The sequence below is a fragment of the Canis aureus genome, chromosome 35 (genome assembly GCF_053574225.1).
Source record: "Canis aureus isolate CA01 chromosome 35, VMU_Caureus_v.1.0, whole genome shotgun sequence".
NCBI classification, from domain to species: domain Eukaryota; kingdom Metazoa; phylum Chordata; class Mammalia; order Carnivora; family Canidae; genus Canis; species Canis aureus.
Genome location: NC_135645.1, coordinates 11684416 through 11704979, shown reverse-complemented (window position 1 = coordinate 11704979; position 20564 = coordinate 11684416). Strand labels below are relative to the sequence as shown.

Below are 20564 nucleotides of genomic sequence, written 5' to 3'. Positions count from 1 at the left end.
GTTCAGCAGTTGAATGTCTGCCTTCGGCCCAGGGCGTGATCCTGGAGTCCCAAGATCGAGTCCCACATCAGGCTTCCTGCATGGAGCCTGCTTCTCCCTCTGCCTGTGTCTCTGCCTCTCTCTCTTTCTGTGTCTCTCATGAATAAATATAAATAATCTTAAAAAAAAAGAAAGAAAAATAGCTCAAGAGATGCTTAGTATTCAAAAGGCAGGGAATATAAATGAGCTATATTTAAACACTTGCTGAAATAGTATGTGAAAGAGATATTGTCCTAGGTGGCCCAAGGTTTACAAACTGAACTAACAGGTGGGAGACAAATCTCAATTTCTATAGGAAAGAATAGGGACAACGTATATCCTAAGTATTGTCAAAAGTTCAAAAATGAAAAGCTTTGAAAGTAACGTGCTTTCCTTCAAGCACAGGATGTTTTATCATTTGGTAACATCAGATGAGGTCCTGGGCCAGATGACCTTATGGGTATCAGCCAACCTTCTGGAACCTTTGAAGTTCAGAAGCATACAATGCAAATGACTGAAGGCATGCAGAGCCCAGTTTCTGTGAAACTTATTATTTGAAGACTTGCTAAGAGGGGCCCCATATTCTCATTATCCTTCAGACCATTAAACACATCCACTCTGATGAAAGCCCCTAGAAGACGACAATATGCTAAATGAGGGGAAAAGACTCCTCTAATATATCAGATATTAGGAATGAACATGACAAAATCTTAATGAGAGACTCTCTCATCTTGAAAAAAGTAAATAAAACTGCAGTCATTAGTTAGTGGCATGGAGATAGACGAGATGACATTTTTGAGCTTCCATTTCAGTAACTCAAAACGTTCAATGCTGAACACTGTAAATAAATGGATTAAATGTATATAAGCTAATACAAATATAATATCACTTTCTAATAGTGAATGTCTTTCTGTGAGTCAAAGAGACTAGGGTGTGGACTAAAGTACAGCACAATTATAGATGGCCTGGGAGAGTTATTACATGTTAATTCTGCCTTGGAAATTCAGAGAAGTGTATTTCAAACAACAAAAAGTCTTAAATCTCGAATGGTGGAATTTTTTGTTGTTATTGAATTTGACAGAAGTTTGGGGCTTTGAGATGAAGGAAGGAATACAAACTTGGGAACAGAAAGCCAAATAATCAGCAGAGGAATTTGGGGGATCTAAAGGTACTAGAAGGGATTTAAAGGAATACCAGATGAAGATTGTTGGAAATAAATATCCCAGAGACTTAAAGACAGAGAACGGGGAAGTCTGTTCAAGAAAATTCTGTGGACAGAGTACATTAGCCACCTAAGTATGTTTTGGATGGCTTCACTATGAAGGATTTTAATGTAAAGGAGAGTAGACTTGGATTTCAGACAGAAAAGGACCAAAGTTGTTTAAGCAAAAAAAAAAATCTCAGTTCTAGTCTTGACAGAATCATGGTGGGACTGGGGAAAGGGAACAAGGAGAAAAATAAACCAAGGCATTATGTTATAGGATGAGCTGCCCTGTTTGAATTAAGGTTGAAACGAATCATGTTTAAGTGATATCTATCAATGCTTCAAGCCAAGATGAGCAAATTAAATAATATAAAGCTATATATCTGAAATTTCTCTTACTATCCAACTATATACATTGTATACTATATAACACCTCCCAATAGCCTGTAGTCTACCAAAAATAATAAAAGAGTATCACAAGACAGGGGAGAGGATAAAAAGTAATGAGTTTAGGGATATAGTCTTTGGAGAAGAACACCTCTCTGATCCCTCACATAGTGGCAGTTAACATTTGATGGAACACAAATGGGGAGCCTCATATTTGGACCCTACCAGGAAGGTGGCATTTTGTCATTTCTCCAAGCCACATACACTCCAGAAGGATGTTTAGAATGGGGCAGATTCAGGATATGCATGGAGCTGGTGAGAAGCAGAGCCATGTCGGTGTAGAACAAAATCACAATTAGATTGAAACAACTGGGGATTCTGAAAGTTAATGTTTGAAATTGAGTTCAAACAGCCTTCTTCTCTTTTTCCCCTTCTCACCTCCTTTTTTTTTTTTCCATTCTTCTCTCCCTTTCTCCCTCCCACCCTCCTATTCTTTAACAACTGTTTATTGAAGACTTAATGTCTCTGTGTCAATACCAGAAACCAGAAGCAAATTTACTAAGAAGCTAATTCAGCTTAAGGTTTAGGGCTCCTCACTCACATGGGCCAGGAGTTACAGGTTTGTACATTTGCATAAAATTTGAAATAGTAAGATATTCTAATAACAGCCCGTGACTTCTGTCTGTTTCCACTAAAACTTCCCCTCTGTAACATTCCCCACAGGTCAGGTTGTACTGAATGGCTGTGGGCAGTTCTGGCAACTGGGTAAGATGTGGTTGTATTGGTGTTACATTTAGATTGGGTTTAATGGGATTTGTTTATGTTTCTTCCCTGGGCTTTTATGTGCAGTTCAGTTATTGCTAGCCATTTATGACTCCAAGGAATACAGTGAGCCAACTCACTGGGCATGGTAACCTGAAGTGCAGAACCAGAGGTTGAATTGAAATATAACCATCACTTGGCTTTGGCCATGTAGCACCTGAGTCATGTGGTAAAGATGAGAAACAAGATGTGAAACGTATGCGCCAAAAGTCTGTAGAAAATTTTTCCAATCATCAGCTATATAAAATTTAATGTGAGAGATTCAGTTTACACCAAAGTCTAACCAAAACTGAAGTTCTTTTCTATTAGGAATAAATTTGATAAGGCCACATGCATAATTTACAAATGTATCATGCATATTTTTTCTCTTTCCATAGCAACTATTTGAAATTTCTCAGAATTCCTGTGTTTTTGTATTACTGCTTGTGCCCTTTACCAAAAACACATCTGTATGTGAAGTCTCATGTGTTAAGCCCCCCAACTATCAAGAATAAAAACAAATCCAATCAACCGTGTTAGAGGAAAAGACTCAATTATCTTTCCATTCTCCTTCAGAATATTACATTTACAAAGTCATCGTTATACAAAGAGATGATCAAAGAACATGTAGCCAAAAACATAGGTAGGAATTATAGAGATGTGTCAGGCACTTATTTTTAAATATCACATTTATTTTTCTGAATTTTGTGATATTTATGGTAAAAATCAATTTTTATATATAACTTGTAATATCTTATTTCAAATAAATGTCCACTTTCATAATTAACTTGTATTCCTTTTCTTAAGGAAGTCTCTCAGTCTTGAAAGCTTTAGGTCCCACAAAATCTCTCTATGCCTCTGCTTGAAGACACCAGAAACAAATAAAAAAAAATACTAAGACATGCAGTCAGAGAAAAGCAAATACCATATGATCTCACTCACATGGAATTTAAGAAACAAAACAGATGAACATAGGGGAAGGGAAGGAAAAATAAAATAAGATAAAAAAGCAGAGAGAGAGGCAAACCAGAAGAGACTTAACTCTAGGGAATATACTAAGGGTTGCTGGAGGGGAGAGGGGTGGAGGGATGGAGCCCACCCAACTGGGCGATGGGCATTAAGGAGGGTACTTGAAATAATCAGCACTGGGTGTTTTATGCAAACAATGAATCACTAAATTCTACCTCTGAGACTAACAACTACAAAAAAAGACACGGTGCTTGCCATCCAGAAACATGCATTACAGGGAGGAGACAGGCTGACAAATAAGCCATCACCCAACTTCAGGGGGAATAGAGAAGTATGTGGAAAATTCTGTGGTTCTTTTAATGACCAAATCAAATGCAGCTCTAATTTCCGTCCCTGACCCTGTGTTGGTAGTGGAGGTTTGTGTAACCTGGTGGAATTTTCACGTCGGCTGCTATTAATACACTCCATAAGCCAAGGAGTTAGAGTTGTTCACTCAGGCAATTACAAACTTCCTCAGGAGTTACAAGGCTACTGAGTCTTAGCTTATGGGCCACATGTCTTTCATCTCGTCCTGTGACACCAGCACATGGTTCTCTCACTGAGATTTCTGCGTTCTGGGATATTGGCCACTCACAGATTTGGATGGCCTCCAGTGCGCTGGAAGGAGAAACTCTGAGGGGATTTGAGGCAAGCTTGGAATGATGAAGAAAGATTTAGAGGGTCCTAAAAATCATCCAGGTCCCTGTCTGTCTGCAGGAAGCAGGATGAATTCTGGCAATGAGGCCATACTGAAATGCTATCAGCCTAATTAATGTGGTGACATCATTTCATAGAGGCTCGCCTCCCCCTGGATCCCGATGTAGCCATGCCTGCCTGGAAACCTTTGGCAGGCTCAGACAACTTCTGAGTCTTTTCTTACAATCTGATCCTGTGACACACTTGAAACTTTCAATGCTTCCTGAAAATGAATGCTTTTAGAACTGACTCATCACCTCCCTCACAGTACCAGCCCTTTTTCTGGACCTCCTCACATCTGGGTTTTGTATTTTCATCTCCACACTGCCCCGGCCCAATCTCCAAGCCACTTTCAATCCTTCCATTTTTCTCTCCCTCCAAGAGGTTCTTCGGTGAGGTGAATGAGACAAAATATGGAAAGGACGGCATATGTAACATCCGGGACATGCTAGACACTCAGTGAGTGACAGTTCACTTTTTCTCCACCATTCCTCCCAGAACCAGGCATTAGAACAATTCCATGATTCTCTCACCAGGTCTTAGTGTACCCTTCTCTCTATTCCATGCTATACAACATTACCACAGGTCTTTTCTAAACTGTTCCTATAACAAGCCTAATGTATAATCCCCTATAGTTGATTGACTTGTGTTCCTCAAAAAACTATCTAAATCCCAACCCTCACTTCTATGAATATGACCTTACTTGGATAAGGATCTTTGCAGATATAATTAATTTAGAATCCTGAAATGAAATCATCTTGGATTTAGAATGGATCTTGGATTCAATGACAGATGTCCTAATTAAAAGAGGGAAAGACATAGAGACAGAAGGAGGGAAAGCCCATGTAAAGATGGAGGCAGAGATTGGAGTAATGTATCTACAGATCAAGGAATGCCAAGGACTGTCCACAGCCACCAGAGGCTTAGAGAAAGGTATGGAATGGATTCTTCCTCAGAGGCTCCAGAAGGAATTAATACTGTCAACATTAAATTATGACTCCCGCAAATGTGAAAGGATAAATTTTTAAAAGAATTTATTTATTTATTTGAGAGAGGGACAGAAAGAGAGAGAGAGAAAGAAGAGAGAGAGAGAGAAGACAAGTGGGGAGGAGGGGTGGAGGGGGAAGGCAAAGCAGACTCCTGGCTGAGCAGGGAGCTCGATGTGGGGCTCAATCCCAGGACTCTGGGATCATGACCTGAGCTGAAGGCAGACACTTAAATGAAGAGCCACCCAGGCACCTCTGAAAGAATCAATTTATGTTATGTTAAGTCCTCAAGTTTGTGGAAATTTGTATCGCAGCCCTAGGACACTAATATACCCCCTCTGCCTGACTTTTAGGGTTCTCCCCATCTGGTTATGGCCCTTCTAAGGTTCTCTCTCATGACCCTGCTTTACAACTGCCCCTCTTTTACATATTGACATATTGACAGTCCCTTGGTCATGCAGTGATCCGTTCTATATTTTACCTTTTCCAACATGACCCCTTTCCCTTCCCTAAAACTCATCGTGTCTTCTGCACTTTTTCAAATCCAAATCATGAAATGGAAGGTCTACCCTAGTCCATTGTGATTTCTCTCATGTTCTAGATTCTTGTAACACACATTTGACATTGAATCATGTTTTGTCCAAACAGCATTTTTGTTTCACTTTTCACATATGTGTGCATCTCCTTGAAGGCAGGATGTTTTTGTAACACAGAAAATGTTGAATAAGTAAGTGGTGCCCAAAAGTACTGATAGAGAACGCAGGTGTTATGGGCTGAATTGGGTCCTTCAAAAGACATACGTTGAAGCCCTAACCAGTATCTCAGAATGGGCCTGTATTTGGAGAGAGGGTTTTTTAATAGGCAACTGAGCTTAAATGAGGTCAGAGGAGTGGGCTCTAACTCAATATGACTGATGTCCTTTAAGAAGAAGATATTTGGACACACAGAGACACCGGGGATTTGAGTGCAAAGAAGGATAACCATGTGAAGAGATGGTAAGAGGGTGGCCATCTGCAAAGCCACAGAGAGAAGCCTGGAATAGATACTTTCTATAGAGCCCTCAGAGGAAACCAATCTTACCATTGGGCTTCCAACCTTCAGAACTGTGAGGAAATAAATTTCTATTGTTTAAGCTGCACAGTTTGTGGTATTTTGTTATGGCAGCTCTAGTCCAAGAATACAGCAAGTAAAAAACTAAGACTGAAAGTTAAAAAAATAAGCTCCTGAAAGGGGGAGTAAAAAGATGAACATATCTTCTACTTGCACATCTGACACTCTTCTCTCGAGTGCCATACCTATTCCTAAAATGATCCACTCTCTGACAGAGCCCTTAGTAAGGCCCAGAGATTTCCAGGTGTATTATGAAAACAGTATCACTTTAGTATGAAGTCAAAGAGATTTGAGAATGGAACTGGCACCTGCCCTCCACCACTCTTCACCCTCTTCTAGAATGATGTTACTGCCTAACCTACAGTTAGGAAGTTACCTGACAGTCTGTTGAAGCTAACCTGCCAATTAAAATTATATGAGGTTCAACCACAGGGCTTAGGTTTAGGCATTTTCTGGGATTGGTTGCAAGAATATCGATAAGGATTAGTGGATCCACTGACTAGTTGGCTGGTGGGGATCAGGACAATACTCGTATTTATTTTATTTCATTTCATTTCATTTTCCTTTCTTGTCTTGTGTGTGCCTTTCTCCTTCTTATTCTTTTACTATCCTATAACCTCCATTGCTCGGGGAAAAAAGGTATTGGAATTGATTCCATAATATTTAAACTAAATTTGGAATTCTGAGCTCCCTCCTGGAAAATAATTTTAGAGGTTCATTGACTGAATGTAGTATATCCAGAGGGAGGCACTCAGAAGCAAAGACTCTAAATACTGAGGCACCTGAGGGTGGCTGAAGTATGTGATGTTTGGTCGGAAGTATACTGAGGGCTTACTGAGGACATCAGTGTGTTCTCCATGGCTCCTGAGGTAAGGTCCGGGTCAGTAGGTGTCCTAGCAGAATGCTGATGTCATTTCAACACAAAAACTTACATTGCATCATCCAATTGCCTAAGGACTAGGGGTAATAGGGTATGGAGGCCCATTGAATGCCACGTAGCTTAGTGGCTAAGAGGGTTTGGAGTTCTAGCTTTACCTCTTATTAGCCATGTGACCTAGTCTAGGTACTTAATTCACTTAGCTTTAGTATCCCTATCAAAATGGGAATAATGATCACACCTCCCTCATTTTGGGTATTTGATGAAACAGTGCATGTCAACCACTGGGGAAACTGGTGCCAAGAGGGTGGTTTAATGTATTTAGCCACAGCGTTCATCCATGCCTATGCCTGCTTTTGAGCTCTAGGCTCTGTCTGACTCCATTATGTCATGTTGTTTCCAAGGTTCCTTCCAAAAAATAAAAGGGAAAACAAGACATAATTAGGAGGGCTGAGGCAAGTGTATTGAAAAGGAAAGGAGTTGGCCCCTTTCTATGGCCAACTGCGTTGCCATAGTTGACAAAAGGATCTTATCAGTCAAATTATGTTTCTTTCTTTTTTTTTTTTAAGATTATTTATTTCTTTATTCATGAGAGACACAGAGAGAGAGGCAGAGGCGTAAGCAGAGGGAGAGGCAGGCTCCCCTCCGAGAGCCTGATGCAGGACTATCCCAGGACTCCAGGATCATGACCTGAGCCAAAGACAGATGCTCAACCACTGAGCCACCCAGGTGCCCCAAGTTAGGTTTCTGTTAAAACTCCAAAAGAAGTAATTTCTTCTCCTTTGTCCCCAGTCCTCACCTCCTCTGTTCCTTTCTTCTCTGCTCTTCAGCTCTGGGCAGGCAGGTAGGCCCATCCTTACCCATAACCAGAATGTCTCTGATGGAGCCATTTCTTACTCATTCTTTGCCCTCTTCTACCACTTACATCTATAGAAGGTTGTTTTTGAAAGCTGGCTCTTACTAGACTCATTATAACATTAAAAAAAAATATATTAAACTCAGAGCTTAATTCTGTTTCTTATCATAAAATGTGAAAATTAAGAAGCAAACGGGAGTAAAAGAGCAAGGAAGGAAAGATTTAAAGAAGGTCATGCTCAGAAAGACCTCTGGGGATAATTTATAACCATCACCTCTTGGGTGTCTCTCTGAGATAGTCCATTCTGAGATGGATGTACCTTGAATTTTGTTAAAATGTATTAAGCACCTATTAAGCTCAGTGATCCTGATAATATGTATGATAATAAGCTGTCTGGTTGATACCTATTAACTAGGCTTGTGTCGAGGAGACACTAGAAAGAATATGAGGTATTTAATTGGGGATGCTTGTCATTACTAATAAGAAATAGTTTGATAAGTTCTTTGAGGTATTCACTTAAAAATGCCACCAAATGTTAGAAAAGTACAGTCTCTGAGGTAAGCTACTACATATTATGAATGGCTCCATTCTAATGTATGCTTTACATACATTATATTATTTGGTCCTCACAACTTGTTAGCATTATAATCCCTATTTGATAGATTCAAAAATTAGGTCAGAGAGGGTCAGTAACATTCTCAAGATCACACAGAACTATATGTCTAAAAATTGTGTATTCTACACTTTTTCTTAAAGTAGTATTTTCCTCTACTCAAATTATAAAAGACCATAGAAGGAATTGAAGACATAGACATCGTAATATATGTTTTCTTCTCATAACAATTAACTTTTTTTTAATTTAGTTCTTAATGATTAATACAGTTAACCGTCTCTTACAAGGTATTTTTTTTAATTTTTATTTATTTATGATAGTCACACAGAGAGATTGAGAGGCAGAGACACAGGCAGAGGGAGAAGCAGGCTCCATGCACCGGGAGCCCGACGTGGGATTCGATCCTGGGTCTCCAGGATCGCGCCCTGGGCCAAAGGCAGGCGCCAAACCGCTGCGCCACCCAGGGATCCCATAACAATTAACTTTTATTCTTCTTGACCAAAGTGTAAAAAATCATTTGGGGCACCATTAGTATTACAGACTTATTTTTCAAATATGCTCCGGTTTTTAAGCAAAATTAGAAGACACCCCAATTCTCAAATAGGTGTGAGTCCATTAAGAACCACCCTGTGGAAAAAAAAAAAATTAAAAAAAAAAGAACCACCCTGTGATCTGAGATATGAATTCTAATTCCTGAACATTAGTTACCATTTCTTAACTTAAGTGCTTAGAATGTTTAAAAATGCTACATACTCATGTGGATTTCTCAAGGATATCAGAGCATACACGAGATGCGTTCTTTGTGCATATTTAAGCTTAAATGTATGTATTTTAGATTATATGAATAGTGAAAACAGTATACATAGTGTATGATATTTATATATTGTTTCATTTTTTGGAGAGAACTTAATCCTCACAATTATTAATAATTATATATTATTTCATTTTTTGGAGAGAACTTAATCCTCACAATTATTAATAATTATATATTATTTCATTTTTTTGAGAGAACTTAATCCTCACAATTATTTAACTGTACATTAAATCTAAATAGCAACTACAACTGATATTGGTACAGGTCTGACTAAGCTGTTCTTTGCTTTTATGATATGGGAAAAGAGAAGAGTTAGTAAAGAAATGCAAGCGTTCCTCAAGCCCCTCTTCCCTAAAACACATTCCATCCAATCTCCTGAACCGGCTGGAATATCCTTCTCTACCCCCACCCCACCATCCTCTCAATGCAGTGGGAAAGTCGGTGGGTAATTGGGTCCAGATTGGAGATGTTTAAATATTCATGAGGCTGGCAGGGGACTGGGAGGGGGTGACTGTCTAGAATGGGGGTGGGGGCTGGGGAAGTGATTAGTCATTGAAAGCTAGTGAACAATTCTGAGAAAGAGAAAAGGAAGAAAAAGACAAGGGGGGGTAGGGAAAGGGGGAGAAAAGAGGGGAAGAGAGGGAAAAGGAGAGAGGAGAGAGGCAGGGAGAGGGAGAGAGAGGGAGAGGGAGAGGGAGAGGGAGCATGTGCGCTGAGCAGTAGCCGCGGACCTTACAGTTGCTGCTAACTGCCCTGGTGTGTGTGAGCAGGAGAGAGAGAGAGAGAGAGAGGGAGAGGGAGGGAGGGAGGGAGGGAGGGAGAGGGAGAGCGCGCTAGCGCGAGAGAGCGAGTGAGCAAGCGAGCAGAAAAGAGGTGGAGAGGGGGGGAATAAGAAAGAGAGAGGAGGAAGGAGAGAAGGCAGGAAGAAGGCAAGGGACGATACAACCATGCTGTGCTGTATGAGAAGAACCAAACAGGTAGAGCTAAAGATTTTTACTTCTTGCTGTTGTGAAATTACCAGACTACAATATTTCCCTGTAAAGGCAGGAAAAAAAAAATTTTTTTTTTTTTAACTGCTTCTGCTCTGGCCATGGTGCTTGCGTTTCCTTAGCATATGGTAACTGATGGTTGCATCCCAGCTTTTATTCCATTCTGTCTGTCTTTCATGCTCTTGGTTTGGGAATGCTGCGGCTAATTAGGATGAGGTTGGGGGGAAAAATATATGCCGGTTCGCTAGAAATGAGATTTTTTTGGGGGGGGGGGGCGAGGGGCTCTTGGTGAATGCTCAGCGTTTTAGGTCTCTGGTTTTGCGGGTGTGGATATAGAAAGGGGTGTGGGGAAAGGATGTAGACTCTACCTACAAGATGGGGAGGCGATCCTTTAAATCATTTGCAAAAGGCAGGGTTGAAGGAATCCTATTCTGTAATGAGTGTTGCTTGCTCTGTCGTGCAATTTTCTCACATGTGCTGCGGAAGAAGCCTTATTTCGTACATGCATGAGCTTCAAAGGGGCGCAGGTATTAATGGAAAAAACATGTGAAGGGTTTATTTATTTATTTTTCAATGAATGAATGAAACTGTGATTTGGAAGGTGTTTTTTTTTTAATGAAATTTATTTATTTGCTTTTAAAGAGGTTCCAAAGACAACTGGGGTTGGGGGAGAAATTGGAGGTGCAGGGGGAGAAAATCCCCTTCCCAAGATCGGTAGCCGATTGTGCACCAGCTGGTCGGAGGAGAGGGTGGACCACGCCCCTAGGAGCCTTGGGCTCCGATGGGATGGGAAAGACGAGCCGAGTATTACCTGTTGGAAATCAGGTCTTTTCTCTTCTCCCTTCCCCTGCATCTTTCCTGGGATTGTCAGTGACCGGAGCCGGGCTAACATTTTGGATAATAAGCATGGTGACTCATTTTCATCAGAAGAGGGACACATAAGAGCTTTGCGAGAATCCGTGTCCCTCCATCCCTCCCCCACTACCCAGGTTTCTCTTCTATTTCAAATTGCTCACTTATTTCTTGAAAGACATTTTAGAAACTTGATTGGGCTGAGGGTGGGGAGCAATGACGAGTTCAGTGTTCTGCAGCAACCGGCAGTGCTCTGGCATTCTCCAAATGAAGCTTTCAAACATTCATTGGAACATGTTTGAGTGATTTTGGCGAAGGTTAAAGAGAAAAAAATGGGTGTGAGATGTGGGTGAGTGTGTGTGTGCGTGCGTGTGCATACTCGTGGGAGGGGAGGCAGGTCAAAAGAGCCCTTTGCAGATTGATTGCCTTGGGGTGGGGTGCAAGAGATGGGATTTGGGCATTATTCCTGTACAGGTATTGGATATTGAGCAATTTGTAATACACTCGCTGAATCCGAAGGGGGTGGAGGGGAGTGGTGAAGAAACAGTCTGCCAGCTTTGCACATTTAGCCAGCGCCCTGGAAGGAGGGGTGAGGGGTGGGTGGTGTGGAGGATGAAGAAGGAGAGGAAGGGGAAGGGAAACAGGAGCAGAATATCAGATCAGTGGGTGCAGGGCGGGGGGGGGGGGTGGAGAGGCAAGAGAAAAATAAATAAGTTAAATAAATAAATAAATAAATAAATAAATAAATAAATAAATAAATATTAAAAAGTAGCAGACGCTCCAGGGTTTTGTGTGTGTGGTTTGTGTAGCTGTGTTTGAAAAAGAGCATGAGAGTCTTACATGCACCACTTCCCCAAACTGCTCAATGGTTCCAGAGATTGATGCTTCCATTGGCTCATTTTTCAAACCAGGACATTTCCTTTCCTTGTCTTCCTTCATTCTAATACATAAAATGCAATAGATACAGGTGGCTGGGTTAAGCACACTGTCAAGGAAACGTTCTGAGGTTACCCCACTGGTGAGCAGAGGAAATAAAATTTAGGAAGGCGGAGCCCTAAGGAAGCCAATGCTATTCATTAAAAAAGGTTTCCTTTTAGATAGAAAAATATGCCGGTTTACAACTTTTTGCCACCCCATGTACACACATACAAGGAGACACACACACCCCCTTCAACAAAAGAAATCAAGCATAATTTCAGAAAAGGATTTGAAGCTCTAAGTATTCCCTTCCTTTACCCCCCAAAAAGGGGACAGCTGCCTTCACTTGGGTTCTATCTCACTCCCAGCCCCAAGCATTCACTGTGATGTGCAAAGTGAGAAAGCTGAAATTGTGTGTTTGGGGAGTTGTAGAAATTCGCATGTAAATGTGTAGAGCATCCGCATACTTCATGTACGACGGTCATGCGTGTACCCTGTACAGCTTCCACACGCCTGCATGGGTTTTAGCATAAATCGTAGTCAAGAGAGAAAAGGAAAGGTAAAGAAATCGTCATATCTGCCCATGCATTTCGTGCATGTGTACTTCTGTGTGGCATGGCCATGTGCCCTCTGGAGTACTGCTGTGCACCATTCACGTAAGTCAGTATTTCGGATACCATTAAATCAGACAGAAGGAAATGGTGTATTCAGGGCGTGGGCTGCACACTACCCTGACTGGCATTTACATAGCGTGAGTACTAAGTCTCACACAGGTTTCCTGCTTGGGGGTAAAATGATCCTCTATCATTCAATTGGGCTGAACCCCGTTGTGTTTATCCTCCTGCCGTCTATTAATCATTCCTAGTCCTTAACAGGGAATAAAACAAGGGCAAAACCCTGCAAAGGTCTACACGCTGCCACACCCATGGAATCCAGCAGAAACGTGGGAGGGGGCTGGAGGGACTGCACTTCCTTCCTCTTCCACTTGAGCCGCATAAAGAAGCAACCTTGGATTTCTGAGTTGTAATACACGGCCAGTGGGTGAGGAGAAAGCGTAAAGGATCTTTATTAGCCATTAATTACCACGATGGATTATTACAGCAGGAAGAAGAGAATGGGAGCGGGGTGGCCATGAGAACATGGTAAAGGAGTGGGCAAAGGAGGAATAGAATAAAAGGATCCCTGAGACCTTATTAGTTTCTGATTTTCAAATATCTTGGGGCTAACTTTAAATAGCGTAATTACCATGCGTACTGCAGATGATGAAAAACTTGCAAGATGGGATCTGTGTCCACAAAGCCAGAAAACTGAGCTGTTTTCCTTTGTTTCAAGATAAGGATTTTAAATTGTAATCCAAGTGTAAAGAAAACCAGGGCAAGCAAGTAGCCCCTCCGTCCCCCACCTCTCAATCCCACCAACATCTGCTTTTTTTTCCTCGTAAAACAAATAATTTTTATCTGGAGAGAGTGTGATATGTCGTTTGGAATGCCAGCCTCACTGCGCCTTTCCTTGCAGTGTTGGAAAGGTGTGGAAGGATGCCGCCTGGCTGCTTGGTGCAGCCGATTCCTCCTAGTGATAAATTGGATTCCTCCTAAATCTCACTGAGCCACACCCAGTGTCACCCAGGGACTAAGTGAATTAATTAAATGGAGGCATTCTACTTAATATAATTGAAACTGTTTTTTTTTTTTTCAATGGTGATTTTTATCACACATTTCCAAATTTAAACAGAAGAAATCATGTAAGGGCTTTTTTTTTTTTTTTTTTTCCTGCCAAATTATGTAGACTTGCAGAGAACCTTAGAAAATTCATGGTAAATCTAGAAATGAGTTCCTATCTGGTGACTGTAATTCCTTAGAATCCCTTCCTGGGTGCATACACAATGAGCCCTCTCCCTCATGCTGTGGGTCTGCAACTTAGGAACCCCCCCCCACACACACACACACACACACACCCATGCCGAGGCAATTGGGATAAGAAAATGTAGGGTTAATTTTCTCTCTTGCTGAGTTGGCAAAACTACAGAAACCTTCTTTCATGTTTTATGCGAAATGGCAGAGCTTCTGTTCAGTGAGAGGGAGAGTAGCCTGGGTCTCCTTTGCCTCCGTCATGGTGGAATTGTCAATGCAGTGCCTGGGGCTGATGAATCCACATACTTCAGTTTTACCTGACCCCATAAAGAAGGGGGGGGGAGTTCAGTCAACAGTAGTGCATATATATTAACCAAATGTTCTCCTTGTTCTCACTGATAAAGTAAGACAAATCTAAAATCTTCCTCTGATATTAAAGGAACATTTCAAAGGATGCACATACGTATGTCATCTCCAGAAAAGATACAGCATTTGATTATTCACTTCCCTATTGGCTATCATAGAGGCATTCAGGCAACCAAGCGGGTCTTCTATCAATCAAGAAAGTGATTGTGGGCCCTTCTCCCTTCTGAATTTCTGAAGTGTGATTAAGTTGCCTCTGCACCATTGAAGTCAGTTTAAGATTCTCTGAAGTGTTGGGAAGAGCACTGTGCTGAGAGTCCTCAGTTTATGCCACTTCCTGATTCTGTGATCTTGAATGAATATTGGGCTTCAGTTTCCTCCCATAAGTTGGAGACTAAAAAGCAAAAAACTAAAATCAACCAAACAACAGCCCCACCTTGCTGACTCTAAAGTGTTTTTGTAGGGATTAAACAAAATTCATGTGAAGACAAAATCAATACAAAGGTAAGGAAATTTTCTCTGCAAGTTGTGCGATGTCAGTCTTGGCTTGGACTTGCTAGTTTGTCAGGGTTGTTGTGAGCCTACTGTTAACGAGCAGTTCCTTCGGATCAGGGGTGATTCCTTCTATTTATCACTCCTTATTCACTATTTCATTTATTTTTATTCTGTTCTCATATCCTAAAAAAGATACCACTTCCAGTGACTCTTTGGTTTCCATCTTACTTGATATCTCTTTGGCATTTTGCATCATCCATTCCTCTTCCTGAAATTCCTCACTGGGCTCCCAGCTGCCCTGGCTCTCCTCCCTCTCAGATATGCTTTTCTTAGTCCTCCTTGCTGACTTTTTCACTCTTTTCCCCTCAAATATCAGTTATCTTCTGGCTGATGATCTTGATCCACTTCTCATTTGATACATGAATTCTAGGTGATCTCATCCATGTTGGGAGGTTTAACCACTTGGGTGATTTCCCAATCTGTAGACTGGATATCTTTCCTCAACACCTGACCCATGGATATTAGTAGGTCTAGGCATTTCAGAGACACCCACATTCATTATGTAGAAAACCAGACTCAGTGTCTTCTGTGTTGTTCCACTTAATCTTCCTCCAAATTCCAACCCTTCTGCTATAACACCATCTAACCAGCTTCTGAGCTCTAGGAACCTGGGAGTAATGTGAAGGCAGTCCTTGCTTTCAGTCCTCAATTCCAGATAATAGATTTCTTGATTCTAGGTAAAAAGCTTTTGAATCTATCCTCTGCTTTTCAACTCTATCACAAATATCCTGGTTCCGACTTCCATTACCTTTCATCAGGACGGAAGCAATAGCTTCTTGCATGGACTTCCTATCTCCATCTTGCTTTCTTCCAATTCTCCTCGCATAGAACACCACACTTACCTTTACCTAATGCAAATCTGGCCATATTATCTTTCTTGTTAAAATCCACCAGTGGTCCCCTGTTAACTATAAACTATAATACATGGATAACATGACCTCGGCTTTCCTATCTTTCCAGTGCCATCCTCAAGTACCTGTTCGTCCAACCATATGATACCACATCTGCATTTCAGGCCTTGGTGCCTTTGCTCATACTGTATATTCACCCACATGACACTTCCTTCTGCCTGGAAAATTCCCATTTCCTCTGTCAGAGTTTGCTCTTTGCAGCAAACATTCTTGACCTCCCAAAGTTCCACTTTCTTTGTGACCATGCTATAGTTTGTAGCATCGCTATTAAATCACTTGTTGCACTATATAGCATTTGTTCTTTTTTTCTTTTTTCTTTTTTTTTCATTAAATGGTGTCTCTACTGTGAGCTGCTTGGGTGGAATCTTCATTCTTTCTCTACTTCCAGGCCTATTACAATGTTTGACACACAGAGTAACTGGTTTTACCTGTGGATAACATGTTTCCTAAATAAGTATAAAACCAGGCTTACTCTAAATTGTGGCATATTTAAATGGATGAAACCACTAGTAGATTTTTTTTTCCACTAGTAGATTTTTGTTTAATCTATTGGCATCAAATTTTGAGATGCAGCCAATCATTGTTGATTCTTATTATCAAACTATAAATATGACAACCATCAGTTTTTAATGAAAGTAGGTTAAAAATGAGTCAATTTACATTGCAATTCTCCAAACTACCATAACTGGTACTATCTGGAAACCTCCCTTCAGTGTCCTCCTCCCCCACCAATCCAGCAAATTAGTCCACCCCCTTAAGTTAGCAAAGTGCCAGGTCAGACACATGGTTACCAGTCTTGGATCTTCCACTGCCCTTCCTTTAAAACCCCACAGTACTCACACATGTTGCTTTGCTCCACAACTGTTCCAAATAGAACTTGACTCAATCTCTCATTCCTAGCTGATTTACTTCACTGATACACAAATCTCCAAAAATATATGTAGTGTTGGCCTGTGCCCCGGTGTCTGTGCTCAAGAATCAATTTTACCTTCACTTGGGTTTCTTTCCTTTCCATTGAAGTATCTATATAATACTATTCCACAAAGGGAAAACTTTCATGGAGGTAAAAGGAGGTTAAATGATAAGTAGCCCCTCAAATATCTGTTACATGAATGAGAATCAGATCAACTTTATCCTTCTTACATTTGAATAGACTGAAGGGATTTGGATTCTGAAGTAGGCCTATTGTGGTTAATATTGGGCAAATTGCAACCACAGCTCTCCAGGAAAATGCTCTTTGCCAGACTCTATGCCGTATATTTTCTGTGAATGAATTGGCATGGCCTTGAGAAGAGTAGTAAGATAAAATGATTTGTAGGTGAACTTTGTCTTCAACTGAGAAAGCTGGGTGATATTTTCTAATCTCCACACCCTTATTCCATATCTTGGTCATTGCTCTCAATCTCTTTCAATCTCTTTCTTTGAGTTTTTCTTTTGCTCTCCTTCTTCAGGTCCAGGGGGAATTTTCTGATTAAGTAATACCAGCTCATGCTAGTGTTTGACGTGTGAGGCTATGAAAAGAGAACTTCAAAAAGAGTATTCCTTCCAACTTTCCAAAGAGGTGTTTTAGACAAAATATTTTAAGCTATGTCTAGCACATACTACCTTCTCAATTAAAAAAATACTCATTGAAGGAATGAAAGTAGGAAGGGAGAGGGGGCACCTGGGTGGCTCAGTCAGTTGAGCTTCTGACTCTTGGTTTCAGCTCAGGTCATGAGCTCAGGGTCCTGAGATTGAGCCCCAGGTAGGGCTCCTCATTCATTAGGGAGTCTGCTTCCTCTGCCCCCACTCTCTGCTTGCATGTGCTTTCTCTCTCTCTAAAATAAACAAATAAATAAAATCTTTAAAAAAAAAGGAGTAGGAAGGGAGAGATCATCATAATGAATAATGGGCCATTAGGGGTGATATTTTGGAACACACCATTCCTGTGAACTTATTTAGAGCAGGTTTTGTGTAAATGCATAGTCAATTCCATTGGTCCTCCTCACAGGGTGGTTGTGGTCAAAGTTACAATTCCCTTTCCTGTCTGCTTAGATCAGAGTGGCATACTTGGCAGTGAGTTCGGGTTATAGTATGGGAGTGTGACTCTCCAGATTTCCTATCCTTAATTATTTACAGATCTTATTCTTTTAGATGTTCTTTGTTTAATGTCCTGTTTCATGTCTTTGTAGTGAAATAAACCCTTCCCCTGAGTTCTAGACCTGGGTCTGCCAATTGCTTGTCCTGTGACCTTGGGTAAGTAACTTAATCTTCCTGAGCCTCAGTTTATCCATTGATATAGTAGGCACATAAAAAGGACACACCAAATCCTGACTTGCCTTTTCTAATAAATTAGCATGAGGCTTAAATAAAGTGATAAAAATAAAAATATTTTGCAAACAATGTGTTTTTCAAGTGTAAGGTATTATTAACTGAGGAATTCCACATACTGAAACCCAAAGTGTTCATGGTTCGAAGCAAAGAAGTACCTGTGCTTTCTGTATAAAATGTGTGTGTGTGTATATGTATATATGTATGTGTATAGTATATATATATATACTACATATGTGTTTACATATATAATTCCCTCCTCTCCTCCCTTATTCTCTACAGAGTAAATAGTAACCATGCTAATAGATAAGAGCATAATATATCTTTATTATTTCCTTTAAAAATTTTAGGAACAGAATTTTAAAAAGCCAATGTTCAAATTCTCATGCAAGGTCAGGTCAAACACATTTAGAAATATCCACTATTCTTTTTATATCTTTTTCCATTTTAGTCTTTCCTTCACACTTAGATTTCTTCTCTTCTCCATTTGCTAAACTGGCTGCTTCTCCCCCACCCCCATCCCCACCCCCACCTCACATCTAAACTGGGTTCTCAGCACTAAGATTACCAGGCATGCTGTGCTCACATCTATCACAGGAGGGCCCAGTCAGGCAGAAGAATAGGCATGTGGGGCTGGTTAGGAGCAACTGACAATGGGGATGAAGCCTGATTGGGGAAAAACACAGTGCAAAGATTATCACCTGAGCACCATGTTCATACAATTTCAAGATTCCTCAATGCATCAGGAATTAACCTTGATCAGAAGAAGTGACATGCAATCCTGAACCTTTTCCAACCCAACTCTAATGCCATATATAATCTTCTATGCTCTCAGGATCTCTACAAAGGACATTTCAGATCTCATATGTCCCTGATTGATTGACATAGTCTCCAATTTAATAAAACAAATTTATGAAATTCTCACATAAGCAATGGAATTTTGTAACCCAAAGAATTTGATTTCTTAATATGTGGATAACATTTGAAAATATTTTAAAGTGTAATAATTGGTCAGGTTTGTCCAGAAGATTCTGTTTTTCCTAGAAGTAAAAGTCTAAGACAGAAAAATGAATATCATTCATATTTTGGAAAATTTTTTATATGTTGGGCTTATATAGAGTTTAATAGGAAGGTGTATTAACTAGAAATTTCAAAATAAACTGGTATCAAAAGGGAAACAATCATTTATTATGTTTATAGTTTATGAAGGGTCAGTATCACCCCTTAATCCCTCCCTGTAGCCACCTCTTTCTGTCTCTATCTGTCTCTCAGTCTCTCTGTCTTTTTCTCTCTCCACACGCACACCCCCACACTCTTTTATTTATGTGCACTTTGATAGGGTACAAGTAGCAGAAACCAACTTTAAGTCTATCAAAGGGAAACTAGATATCACACAAAATTAAGAGGTGGAATAACCAAGCTTATAGAAACCAGAGTAGATCTGGGAACCTCAAAAGCAGGAAATCATAGATAGATAGATAGATAGATAGATAGATAGATAGATAGATAGACTTTATTTCTGAAGCCCTGAATTTAAAAGACTCAATTATTAATAACCCTAGCTTCTCTATCTCACATTTCAAAATTCTAAATGAAAGACATATATGTGTGTGTGTGTGTGTGTGTGTGTGCGCGTGTGTGTTTGTGTATATCATCTGTTCACATTCAGAGAGAGAGGATACAGAGACAGAATGAGAATGAATGAATCAATCAGTCCTTCTTAGATCAGCTAGTTACCAATAGACCAATTATCTCTGATTGGAAGAAGAGCCAAGTTGCACTCTTTAGACACAGTTTTTGGAAGCCCACACATACATAGATGTGTATGTGTATAATAGGGTAGCTACCCAGATTAAGAGGGATTTACCTCAAATGTGGTGGATCACTAATTTTTCCTTTTGGTTGCTTTCAGTTTGTCCTAGTTGTATATTCCTATAATTGGTAGGGTTATCATCCCTGACATCCATTCCTTCAAAAAGGAAGCAGTAACCACAACAGGCAACTAATCCCATAAAAAAGAAAGGTTAGGGCAAGTCTCCACACACTTGGAATTGATAAGCACTGGGTTTTCAGGGTCTTCCAGGATCTGCTCTGGTAGGTACTACCTGTTTAAGAGGAATACTAGCTGCCCTATATTCTCGATAATTTCATGTGGGGTTAGTCTTTCTTTTCTAGTTTTGGGGATTCATTTCTGCAAAAGGATTGGGCAATAATGGGTGTAAAATATCTCCCTTGGATTAGTATCAGAGAAATGCTACCCCTTGATATTAGTCATCTCATTTTGAATGTCCTTGAATTAATTCCAGCAATAATCATCATATTTATCTATTTTTAGCAAATTGGCACTTTCTAAAATATTGAGCTGTTGTCTCCATATGCACCAGTTTGTGCTAAATGTAGAATTTTGGTAATTAGCCTTACATCCATTATTTATAATCCCAGTTCC

The 20564-nt window shown here is 40.3% G+C and overlaps 1 protein-coding gene and 1 long non-coding RNA gene across 2 annotated transcripts in view; one reads left to right on the top strand and one right to left on the bottom strand.

Annotated features, from left to right (window-relative positions):
• The window catches only part of LOC144305020 (uncharacterized), a 60865-nt gene that overhangs the window by 16031 nt on the left and 24270 nt on the right, over positions 1-20564 (bottom strand). The window lies entirely within an intron of this gene.
• Positions 10192-20564, top strand: part of GAP43 (growth associated protein 43) — a 101794-nt gene continuing 91421 nt past the window's right edge. The window contains exon 1 of the mRNA XM_077883688.1: positions 10192-10347. Coding sequence (XP_077739814.1) covers positions 10318-10347 — 30 coding nt within the window. The 5' untranslated portion in view covers positions 10192-10317. The remainder of the gene's footprint in view (positions 10348-20564) is intronic.